The sequence below is a fragment of the Diabrotica undecimpunctata genome, chromosome 5 (assembly GCF_040954645.1).
Source record: "Diabrotica undecimpunctata isolate CICGRU chromosome 5, icDiaUnde3, whole genome shotgun sequence".
In the NCBI taxonomy this organism is placed as follows: Eukaryota; Metazoa; Arthropoda; class Insecta; order Coleoptera; family Chrysomelidae; genus Diabrotica; species Diabrotica undecimpunctata.
Genome location: NC_092807.1, coordinates 105,594,752 through 105,607,263, shown reverse-complemented (window position 1 = coordinate 105,607,263; position 12,512 = coordinate 105,594,752). Strand labels below are relative to the sequence as shown.

General features: G+C 32.8%; 1 protein-coding gene across 1 annotated transcript in view; it reads right to left on the bottom strand.

The window, feature by feature from the left end:
• Positions 1–3,230: 3,230 nt before the first annotated feature.
• Positions 3,231–12,512, bottom strand: part of LOC140442405 (uncharacterized) — a 79,144-nt gene continuing 69,862 nt past the window's right edge. The window contains exons 38-40 of the mRNA XM_072533479.1: positions 4,456–4,743; positions 3,632–3,874; positions 3,231–3,469 (exon numbers count right to left, since the gene is read on the bottom strand). Of these exons, the coding sequence (XP_072389580.1) occupies positions 3,315–3,469; positions 3,632–3,874; positions 4,456–4,743 (686 nt within the window). The 3' untranslated portion in view covers positions 3,231–3,314. The remainder of the gene's footprint in view (positions 3,470–3,631; positions 3,875–4,455; positions 4,744–12,512) is intronic.

The window sequence follows — 12,512 nt, the reverse complement described above, 5'->3', positions numbered from 1 at the left end:
ATATCGACAAAAATCAAGATGCATTTTAAAGGCACAGAAAGCAGCTTTCGTATGAAGTTTTTGTATTTTTCCGGGAATAAACTCAGTTTCTATAAAGTTGTTCAATAATTAAACTTTGCGCGATTTTGCCATTTTTTATTATTCTCGCGAGATCAATAAAATTGATCACTTTCATTGACCAGTTATAATCAAATTTCAATTTCTATAGATCAATCTTTAAAATCTATGCCATCAAATTTCAATTTTGAGTTGTGTAACAATTATGAAGCGTTTGAGATATGAATAAAAACCGCAGAATTTAATGTTCTACATTACAAACGATCACATGTCACGGGAAATACATTTAAGAAAACGGTTTTGGGAGTAGTATATTGCAGAAGTTTTGCTCTTTTGAAAAACGTACCTTTGATGAAGATAATTATAACACTATTAAATAAATTTTAAAATTTAGATAGATAGTTCAGAAATCTTTACTTCTTTGTAAGTTTTTCTTTCTATCTCTAACTGCAGAGAAATTACGCTTCTAAATGCAGCAAATAAAATATTATCCACTATACTATACCACCATATGACACCATATGCAGAACGAATCATAAGAAAATACCAAGCTGAATCCAGAGGTGGTAAATCGACAATTCATCAGACTGCAACCCTGAGACATATTAAAAATAAACACTGGAATATGGCATAGATATTCACCACATATTTATATACTACAAGGCAGCCTAATACTCTGTAAATAAAAAAGAAATGTTTACAGTAGTAAAAGAACTAGGAGTACCAAATCAGTTGCAGAACTGCTGCAACTTGGGATAACAATCCTTTCACTTCTGTGGATTATAGAGCCAAACTCTGTCATTATTATCAAAACATTCCTTTTCGGCTTGATATCGCACCGTTTCTATATTCGGTCCCTAGCGATCTGAAAATGGAAACGGATCAAGTCATGTATATCGTCCATTCTTCTGCTTTCATAATTTGTTCATATAGTCTTCACCAGCTACTTATTCTCCAGGTCGACATCCAAACTATAGACCACAAGGTAGTCGTATCTCACGTCCAAATAGGACCTTTGCTGGTGTTTGGCTCAGGATCTGTAGGTAATTGCGAAGAACGAAAGGTACTTGTTCCAGTCTCGTTGGTGCTTGGACATCATTTTGGCGAAATACTTGCCAACTGTCTTATTTATGCGCTTTTACATTTCATTCGATTGCGTTTGATAGGCTGTAGTTCTTGTTTTTTATTTCTAGTGTATCGCAGATTACTGGAATAGATTGTATTTCAAGTTCCTTCCTTGGTCAATATAGATAACCAAAGGCAACCCAAATCGGCTGAAGTTCTCTTTGATCAACACACCTGCAATAGTGGCCGCATTGTGGTCTGAAATTGCGTAGATCTCGACCCACTTTGTGAAGTAATGCATCACTAGCAACGTCTATCTGCAACCATTTTCATTTTCTAGAAATAGCCCGACAATGTCCAAAGCTATTTGTTCAAAGGGACTTTCAACATTGTATTGTCTCATGAGAGCCTTTCTTGTTCTGTAAAGTCCATTACTCGTAGTGCAGATAGTAAATTTCTTTACATCGTCTGAACTATTCATTCTCTGCATTTCATAATCACGAAGACGATTAATAAATTTTAAAATTTTTCACACTATCAAGTTTTTTGGGTACATACACCTGTTACCAGTTTGACCTAATAATAAATGTTTGAATAGCCAACTTTTTCATCATGTCTTCAGGAACTGTTAGATAGGCATACCGCACTAATCTGGAAATATTTACATTTTATTCTTGAAGAGCTTATCTCGCTTTTATCTTTGATTTTTGACCTGTGACTGGGAGACATGGTCCAAGTGTTCGTGACCATATCACATCTTTGGCATCTTCTTAAATTGTTCAAAATCATCTATCTTCTTTACGGCTATGCTCTGACGTATATTCAAGGCATTCCCCAAACAGCAGTAGCCAGGTTTTCAGCCTGTTTTTTTTTTCGGAACATCTATTCACTCTCGCAGCTGATTCGAACTGTATCATATAGTTATTCCATGACGATTTTCCATCTAACTTCAAATGTCGACCGTGTCTCCAATTTACATTTTGTGTCATTGTCTCTATTGTAAGTGATTGAATTCTTCTGTCTGTTGTCTATGTTTCCTTCATCTTCTGTTGAATCAGTTTTAGTCCTTCTTCTTCTTATTCTTCTTCTTCTTTTTCTCCAAAAGATAAAATATCGACAGCAACATTGTTTTCCAACGAAGATATTTTATCATCAAGAGAATAAATTTTAGTAAGTGATCTTAGGAATTTTAAAAGAGATGTGATATCACCAGAAACTTTGTTTCCGAGATAAGAAATATCGTTACAAAGTTTATTTTCTTAAGAAAAAATATCCGTAAACACTTGGAAATATCAGCAGAAACTTTGCTGCAGTTCACGTCGTAAATCAGTCACTTCTAAATCGGTTAGTCTCGTACCCATTTTTCAGAGAATGTTTATAAATATCCGACTTCTGACACCAATTTAATGTTTATTTTAATTTATTTAAAGTTTTCTAACACTAACACTAAAACACAATTCTTTTATAACATTTATTTATGTAACGATATTATTCGATAACGATATATATTCGATCAGGGTCTTAGCAAGAGCTTGGCGTAATAATACAGAAAATACAACGCTAAATCACGAAGCATTATTAAAATCACTCGGTACACATTCATCACAGGTTTATTAGAAAATAGACTTAATCATTTAAGTTATAAATGCATAATAGTGACTCAAATGATTTTTAAAAGTGTTTAAAATTACATAGGTACTAAAAAGTTTAAATAAAAATCATGTGCATTGTGCAAGTTCGGACTGGCAAATTAGAAGTAGACAGGGCGAAAAAAATCGTTCGAAAAAAATATTTTTTGCACAATCACTTTCGTCAGACGTGATTAAAATATATTTAAACAATTTTTTAAATATATTTTAAAAATCTTTTTGTTGGCTTTTTATATTGTTTGGATTATTCTGAAGTAAAAATGTCAACTACAATTTTGTTCGATCGACTATCTCTCTGGACGTCATGGAACGGTACTGAAGCTGTCGAATGGCCACGCGAAATGATCTAGGACAATCATGTCTTTTAACAATCAGGTGGGGTGCCCATGAACCCGTATCACCAGTTACTGCTTGAAAATTTTTTGACGTAACTCTTTTATAGAAATAACATAAAAAAACTAAAAAAAAAAAATATTTTTTATTAAATGTAAGAAAAACATTTTAATATATAAAATTAATAGATTCAGATAATTCAATACTTTATTAATTTGCGGATTCGGGCCAATCACAAATACCTTCCTTGGCATTAAAAACTAGCCCATCCGGACATTTCATAATGTGCTGAACTCCCTCTCCACAGACACAGAAGTTGTTTGAATTGGATGCTGCGAAAGGGGTTCCATCAGTTTCTGGACAGTCTAAAAACAAAACAGGAATTGTAATTAAAGTTACATGTTTTTTTTTTTAAATAAAACATAAAACGAATGGATTCTTCTGCCTGTACTGTCTGATTACTATTTTGGTTTTGTTACAAATTGTTAAAAATTAAAAAAAAACATAGTTATTACAGTAAATCTTACCTCCTTGACAAGCAATATTATTCTCATCCTTTGACTCTTCCTTAGATTCATTTTTTTCCTCTGGATCGTCGGGACAATCATCAGCTTCATTTTCTGAATAGTCACATACTTCCAAATCTGCGTTGTAGACCAACCCGTCTGGGCAGTTGAATAAGTAAGGTGTACCATGAGAACACTTGCAGAACTGCGATGGATTAGGGCCAGGTTTTTGAACTACCTCATCCGGATCTTCCGCCGGACATTCTAAAAGAATTTTTATTAGAGAAAGATTGAAAGCCCAGCTCAGATATGAAAAAGCTAAATATATGGCACAAGAATACAATTCGTCAAACCTTCCCTGTTTGAATCGGCACAGGAGTACAATTCGTCAAACCTTCCTTGTTTGAATCGGTATCAATAGAGTATTATGGTGTAATTTCAGCATCCCTGCTTCACCAGATAATTAGGCTGATACAAAATCATACACGGAAAGGCCAACGAATGGCTCATGCTGATTTCCCACTTCAAGTGGTTAGCGTACAAAGGTTAGCCATCTATTTTGGTGGCCATAAAAGAAAACGATTTAATAATATCGTTTTCTGACCTTTGCTCTATACGAAATATGTAAAAGTGTATATATTTCTTTACCGAGCATCTGACGAAGCAGGGAAGCTGAAATGATGTCATAATACTCCATTTTTACCGATTCAAACACGGAAGGTTTGACGAATTATGCTTCTGTGCTATGAATTTGGCTTTTTAATTCATCAAAGTGATCACAAGCTTATATACAATACAATACAATACAAGTTCATTAATAAATGCCAAATATACAAATGACTCACCAATATTTTCACATATTTCAACTTCCCTGATCTCGCCACCACTGTTTCCATTGCCATTTTCATCGCCATTGTCACTCTCCTTTTTCTCTTCAGGCTTTTTATTATTTCTATCGTCGTTGTCGGCACATCTAACATTTGTTGGCCAATCACAAATGTTCAACTCTGTATTAAATTGAAGACCTTGAGGGCAATGTTGAAGTATTGGTTTTCCTTCTGAGCACTGCCAGAATTGGGAGCAATCTTTGGCGGGGAAATAAGCGGTTGAATCATCGGATGGACATATTGGTGCTGCAATTTGATTATGATTTTACTTGTGTATATGAGAAAACGTTTGGATGTGATGATTGAATAATATATTAGATTTTTTTTTTTAATTCCAGAATAAAATTATATCCTTTGATCGCTCAGTTATCAGATGTAACTACGAACTCAAACAAAATATGATTTTCGAAAGAAATGTGAAGGATAGAATCATTCATCGTTTACCACTTTAAAAAATGTCCTTGCTTTGAATTGCGTGAAATGAATTCTGCTCCACTTATGCTTGTAAGATATAAGTAGGCTTAATATTTTGGTGAAGAAATCAAGGATCAACATATCCTTAGATTATGAGGTCGTCCTAAACATTTCCCTGAATCATATTTTATCAAACGCATTTTGTTACCCAGTGTTAGTGATTTAACTTTTATTTTAACTGTCATTTCAAAATGTTTTCGATGTTGGAAAATAATTCTCGCTCTTCTTATGGTGCCGGGCTCCGCTGCATTACCCAACTGATTTTCTATGTTCACTTTCCAAAAGAAAGACGGATTGTGCTTTTTAATTTATTGCATAGCTTGACATTGATAAAGTTGACCGACGTCGGGTTGGTACTATATTTCAAAACTGTGTCAGCGATACTAATTGATTTTTGTCTATCTACCTTTTGGCTTTAAATATGCGACTTGCGTTGTTTATAACAAGGTCGGACATTCATAAATATATACTGTATTATAAAAACAATTCTATTCTCGTAATTACTAATATCTTTTCCTAATCTCATGTTTTAAAATCCAAATCGAACACAAGGAAAATCGAATTTAATTTGAATCTCTAAAATATCTGTGTCCTTATGCCACACTCTATTGGTGACGTGCCCCCTTCCAGAATTTGACAAATTAAACCATTTTCCCACACTGTTGGTTAAACATTGTTATGAGTCATCGAGTGATTCGCCCTAGTAAAACTTACTTTTGAATTTTTGTATGTTTCACCACAAAGGCGATACACTTGGAACTTGCGAGTGACTTATCATCCGACTTTTTTTGGGGTTTCACATTTATATAATGACTGTAAAACCAACTTTTTAGTTGCTAGTCGTAAATCAGTTTAATGGTAACTACTCGTAAAACAATTGTTGGTCGGTGCTCCGAATTTTTATGGTCTCGGTGACGCAGGAGTTAAAAGTGCAAAATCTGTATTAAATTCTCCCACATTAGTTCGACTAAGTAGTGATTCTGATCAGCTCAGGACATTTTTAAACTACATAACCTGAAATTGCCATTTCAGATTAAACAGAATTATCACTTAATCGAATGTCAGATGGCAGATGTGTATTGTAAAATGTAATACATACTTCTATTAATCCTTTTTATGATGTTCTGTGGACGAAATGTAAAAAAGAATGACATGAAACGGCAGATTTTATATATAGATATACAGATTGAACGAATTTAAAACGGAACATACGAAATCAATGTATTTCGGCTCAACTCCGCTCTAGGTGGTTGGCCAACAAAAGGTTGTCAAATAATTATATTATAAAAATCCAATACTTCAGCGGGCTGCTGGATTCTGAATTCTTTCAAGAACAAGTCAAAACTCCACCCAAATAGGTTGCCTAGAATCACTGAAAAAACTAGACTACACAAGCAGTTATTATGCTGTCAAACCACTTATCGCTTCCTTATAGTCCAAGAGATAGAGCCGAAATTTTGAACTGATCAGTAATATGACATTTCTCTATTGGAATATATTCATTGTAACTGGGTTAACACTTTGCCTTACAGGCGGACGCCCCTCGTGGTACAGGGGGTGGCTATACAGGGATGAAGTTGTCATTTTTTTCGGAAAAATTAACGATCGATAATATGGCTGAAAATTTGCCCAGAGGTATATTTAAGAAAAAAATGTGATTTGTAAAGTAAATATGACTTTAGTTTGAAAAAAAAAACATTATCATAATATCATTTTAAAACTACAAAATATTCTATAAAAGATTCAGACGATGACGTAGAGTTTTATCAAATGTTTTAGAAAAGTTTTTCTAATTTTTTTTTCTTATCGGAAAAATCGTTTGAAAATTTTTGGAAAAAAATCATGGTATAACTGACAGAAAATCGAAAGGATTCTACAAATTAGATTTTACCTCAAAAAATTACGAAAATTTTTTTGGAAAATTTTGAGGAAAACTCTACTTGACGCTTTTCAGAATAGTAACAGAAGTGAGCATACAAATTTTCAAATCAATCGGTATAAAAATATCATAATAAAATCAGTTTGAAAATTGTTACCGAGACCTAAAATGCGCAGGCAAGTGGTACATTTGATCCCGTTTTATGGCTCCCTGTAACAACCCAGCTGTCCGCTCTTTTCGATTTAGAGTTTTTAGGGGCTAAATAATGAGCCATGAAAATGGCGGACATATTACTTATCGTTAATTTTTCCCCAAAAAATTGCAATTTCACCCCTGTCCGCCACCCCTTATGTATCCACTCTCGCGTCCGCCCTTTGGGATTTCGTCTAGTTATACCAAGATCTTACTCTGGGCAAATTTTCAGCCATATTATCGATCGTTAATTTTTCCGAAAAAAATGACAACTTCATCCCTGTATAGCCACCCCCTGTACCACGAGGGGCGTCCGCCTGTAAGGCAAAGTCTTAACCCAGTTACAATGAATATATTCCAATAGAGAAATGTCTTATTACTGATCAGTTCAAAATTTCTGCTCTATCTCTCCGACTATTAGGCAAGCTCCTCTTTCCTTTAAAGGAGACAGATAGTTGAACGATATTTTATACTATGTCTATCACCGGGTATGGATTTATTTTTGTCCAAGTTTTATATTGGTCCACTATTTCAAATGCAGTTCAAACAGACATATATTAAATTGTATGTTCCGTTTTAAATTCGTTCAATCTGTATAGTTTATATAGAAAAATGTAATAGACAACAAGTACATGGTTGATAAACTTCAGTAGAGAATATCTGATTCAGTAGTATATACTAAATACATTAAATTAAAAATAAAAAAAACATTAAAGTACTAAATAAAGCTAAGTAATAAAAGGATGTGTTGATTTTACAAAACTACAGGTTATGGCCCCAGGCAACTCTCTATAGATATATAATTTGAGAAATACAATAAAAAATAAATTTAATATTGACCTTTTGAATAGCACCTATTATATCGCATGGAATAAAAAAATTAAAGTTATTTTGGAAGACAAGGAAGTTGAAAAATAGATTATTATTGAGCAATTAAACAAATGAAACACAAACGTTAGCAGCGAAACAGAAATATAGAATGATTTTGAGAAAGAAAATAATAGTAATGAAACTAAAAGAGGCAGATGATCTGCATAATTATATCGCATGGAATAAAAGAATTAAAGTTATTTTGGAAGACAAGGAAGTTGAAAAATAGATTATTATTGAGCAATTATACAAATGAAACACAATAGTTAGCAGCGAAACAGAAATATAGAGCTTCTAGGTCAATCATTCTACAATGTGTAAATGATAATCAATTAGAGGTGATTCGAAATAAATCAACAGCTTATAATATGTGATACACTTTGCAAGAAGGATATCAAAAAAGGGAACTACTTGGACAAATGATTTTGAGAAAGAAAATAATAGCAATGAAACTAAAAGAGGCAGATGATCTGCATAATTATATCGCATGGAATAAAAGAATTAAAGTTATTTTGGAAGACAAGGAAGTTGAAAAATAGATTATTATTGAGCAATTATACAAATGAAACACAAAAGTTAGCAGCGAAACAGAAATATAGAGCTTGTAGGTCAATCATTCTTCAATCTGTAAATGATAATCAATTAGTGGTGATTCGAGATAAATCAACAGCTGATAATATGTGATACGCTCTGCAAGAAGGATATCAAAAAAGGGGACTACTTGGACAAATGATTTTGAGAAAGAAAATAATAGCAATGAAACTAAAAGAGGCAGATGATCTGCATAATTATATCGCATGGAATAAAAGAATTAAAGTTATTTTGGAAGACAAGGAAGTTGAAAAATAGATTATTATTGAGCAATTATACAAATGAAACATAAAAGCTAGCAGCGAAACAGAAATATAGAGCTTGTAGTTCAATCATTCTACAATGTGTAAATGATAATCAATTAGAGGTGATTCGAGATAAATCAACAGCTTATAATATGTGATACGCTTTGCAAGAAGGATATCAAAAAAGGGGACTACTTGGACAAATGATTTTGAGAAAGAAAATAATAGCAATGAAACTAAAAGAGGCAGATGATCTGGGGTAGTTTTTTAGTGAGTTTGAGTAACGGGACAATTGACAGCAATAGGAGCGGAAATGAGCGACGAGAAGATTTAGTATGTAACTTACTATTTTCTATGCCACCATTATTCGAGTATGTCGATTTGAAAGTAATGATTAGAGATCTTATAACACAAATGGGAACAATGATGACCCTGATCACAACACTTGTAACTAAAATATCGAAATGACGACAGAGCAGTTGAAGGTAGCAGAAGGGAATGCCAACGGAATGAGTTCACATGCTCAGGAAATCAAATATTTATCACTAATAACTATTGATATTTTACTATAGATATTTTACTAGTTGCAGAGAAACACTTTACAAGCAAAAATTACCCAAAAATACCAAAATATAATACCTATCACACTAACTACCGAGATAATACAGCCTAGGGGGGAACAGTAATTATAATATACAATTCTATAAAACATAATGAGCTGGAAGGTTATAATAAGAACATATACAAGCCACATAAGTAGCACTAAATTTAACAATAAAAAAAAATAAATAAGCAAGCTATCTCCAAACTCTTTTCAAAGACTACACTGTGGGCATCCCGATTGAAAAGGCAGAGAACTGATGCTCACTATCACTGACAACAGATTAAACTCGATAGCAACAGGCGAACCTACATACTGGCTTTCAGATCCTAAAACAAATCCAGATGCCATTGACTTCTTTACCACTAACGGTATTAATACCATAAATCTGAAAATCGAATCCAGCTTTAATATTTCATCCGATAATTCTCCAATTCTGTTAATCTACTTCCCTTAAATAGTGCAAAAACCAAAAGAGCTGCATCTATCCAATAAAAGCACAAATTGGGTTCGAGCTTGTGTGAGCGCACAGTGTCGCGTGTTTTCGAGCTGAGAGATGGGATCGGAATATTTTTTTTTGAAGAATTTAGCAGGCAGCGGAAATAAATATGCTAATAATTTCAATAAATTTGAATGGCTGACAATGGTGGCATAATTAGCTAATATCTTCAGTACCCTTAACGAGCTAAAATTAAGTCTACAAGAAAGTGATAACAAAGTTATTAGAGATGAAGATAAAATAGAAACTACTATAAAAAACTTGACCTTGACCTTTGGACTAATCATACAATTAAAAAAACTAATAATTTTCCTACACTGGTAGCGTTTTTGGAATCCTCTGGTGGGGTGATATTGCCAACGTAAGTAGAAGAACAAATTAATATAAACACCTACGAGGTTTGCAGTGTTCTTTTCGGGATTATTAGAACCCGACAAATAAAAAGTGGATTGCTGATCCTTCTAACGCAGATCTTTCAAATATCATCGTCTTGACAGCGATACAGGAAAATCAATTAATATAAATATCATGTGATTCAGCTGTAAAACGTCATTTCAAAGAATCTTCCTTATCAAGTGTTTGGGTGTATATAAAAACAGTTTAGAAAGAAATATCAGAAGAAGCACTGAAACATTTACTGCTTTTCTCATCCACATAACTCTGTGAAAAGGGATTTTCTGCTCTTGTATATCTCAAAAACAAAAACAGAAACAAACTACAATTTTAATCCGATTTTAGATTACAACTAAGTAAAAACATTAACCCAAATATAAAAAATTTAGTAGCCAAAAAAAAGTAGCACTAACCGTCACATTAATACAATATTTTTAATTTTTATAAAAGTGATTTTTTTCAGTGCTTGAATAAGTTGTTAATTCATTTCTGTGCTCTTTATTAAGGGGGTCCTTGAAATGTGTTCGATTTTATAGGAGTCCCCGGACTGAGAAAGGTTAAGAAACGCTGGTCTACGCTATAGACCCAGTTCTTAATGTATCTTCGAAAAATTCAACATTAAATAAATGTAAAATTTAACAATGACATTGATCCAATTGAATGCAAAATATTAATTGATATATTATGATACTGATCTAATCTCTAAATAAATACTTGGAAATGTAAAAAATACAAGGACACGATTTTTTAGTTCGTGTTGAAGTATTGAGTAAAACATAATTTTTTTAAACATTAAATATTCCGAATATGATAAAAAAATGTATAAAAAATTATATTTGCACACTTTTATCAATGCAAATAAAATTTTTAGTTGGTATAACAGAATTAATAACAGAAATATGGAAAACTATTAAAATTTATTAAGAATTTGGGCATAATAGTGCTGCGCAGATTTTACCTGGATTACAACTGGATACAAAAATAACGAGTTAATATGGCACATAATCGTTTTACAGATATGATTAAATTGTATTACTATTAGAGATATCTTCTACCTTCAATATTATATTGCTAATAATCAGAAAACGAGGTGAGGAATGGATTGCTCTCAAGCCAAGACTATATCATATAGATGAAACGGACAACTCTATAGATGGAGTGGGCTTTTTTATAAATAAAAAACATGTTCCAGATATTTTAAGCATTGCAAGCGTTTCCAATTACTTAATACTCCGCTTAAATACTAAAGTTAAAATGAAAATCTTCCAAGTGTATGCACTCACATCTGCAGTCGGCCAGGAAGAAAGAGAACAATTTTACGAAGATGTCAACATAGCCCTTGTAGTTACTGGTTGCACTTTAAGTTTGCTCATTGGAGACATTAACGCCAAAGCCTCAAAACGATTGGATAAAGTTTAGCAACTAATCGATTAATTTAGAATGGGGGTCAGAAATGATAGAGGCAGTACTCTAATTAACTTTATTTCAAAACATCGAATATATCTAATGAATAGTTTTTTTTTCAAAAAAATATCACGGAAGACGAACTTGGATAAGCCCTGACGGACAAACAAAAAACGAAATCGATTTCATTATTTCTGAATTCCAACTGGATTTCAGGAATACAACTGGATTATGATGTAATAATATATGGTTTAGTGGTTAACGTTACAATTTATTACTAAAAACGGGTTATATATTTTTACAAAAAAATACTGTGAGTGTGAGTGCATACATCTGCAGTCAGCCAGGAAGAAAGAGAACAATTTTACGAAGATGTCAACATAGCCCTTGTAGTTACTGGTTGCACTTTAAGTTTGCTCATTGGAGACATTAACGCCAAAGCCTCAAAACGATTGGATAAAGTTTAGCAACTAATCGATTAATTTAGAATGGGGGTCAGAAATGATAGAGGCAGTACTCTCATTAACTTTATTTCAAAACATCGAATATATCTAATGAATAGTTTGTTTTTCAAAAAAATATCACGGAAGACGAACATGGATAAGCCCTGACGGACAAACAAAAAACGAAATCGATTTCATTATTTCTGAATTCCAACTGGATTTCAGGAATACAACTGGATTATGATGTAATAATATATGGTTTAGTGGTTAACGTTACAATTTATTACTAAAAACGGGTTATATATTTTTACAAAAAAATACTATTGCTTACATTCATCTGCAACAACAACACCGACACAAAACATAACAAAAACTGCAGTGAGACCATTCATTTTGTTCTATAGAATGATTTTTTAGTAATAAT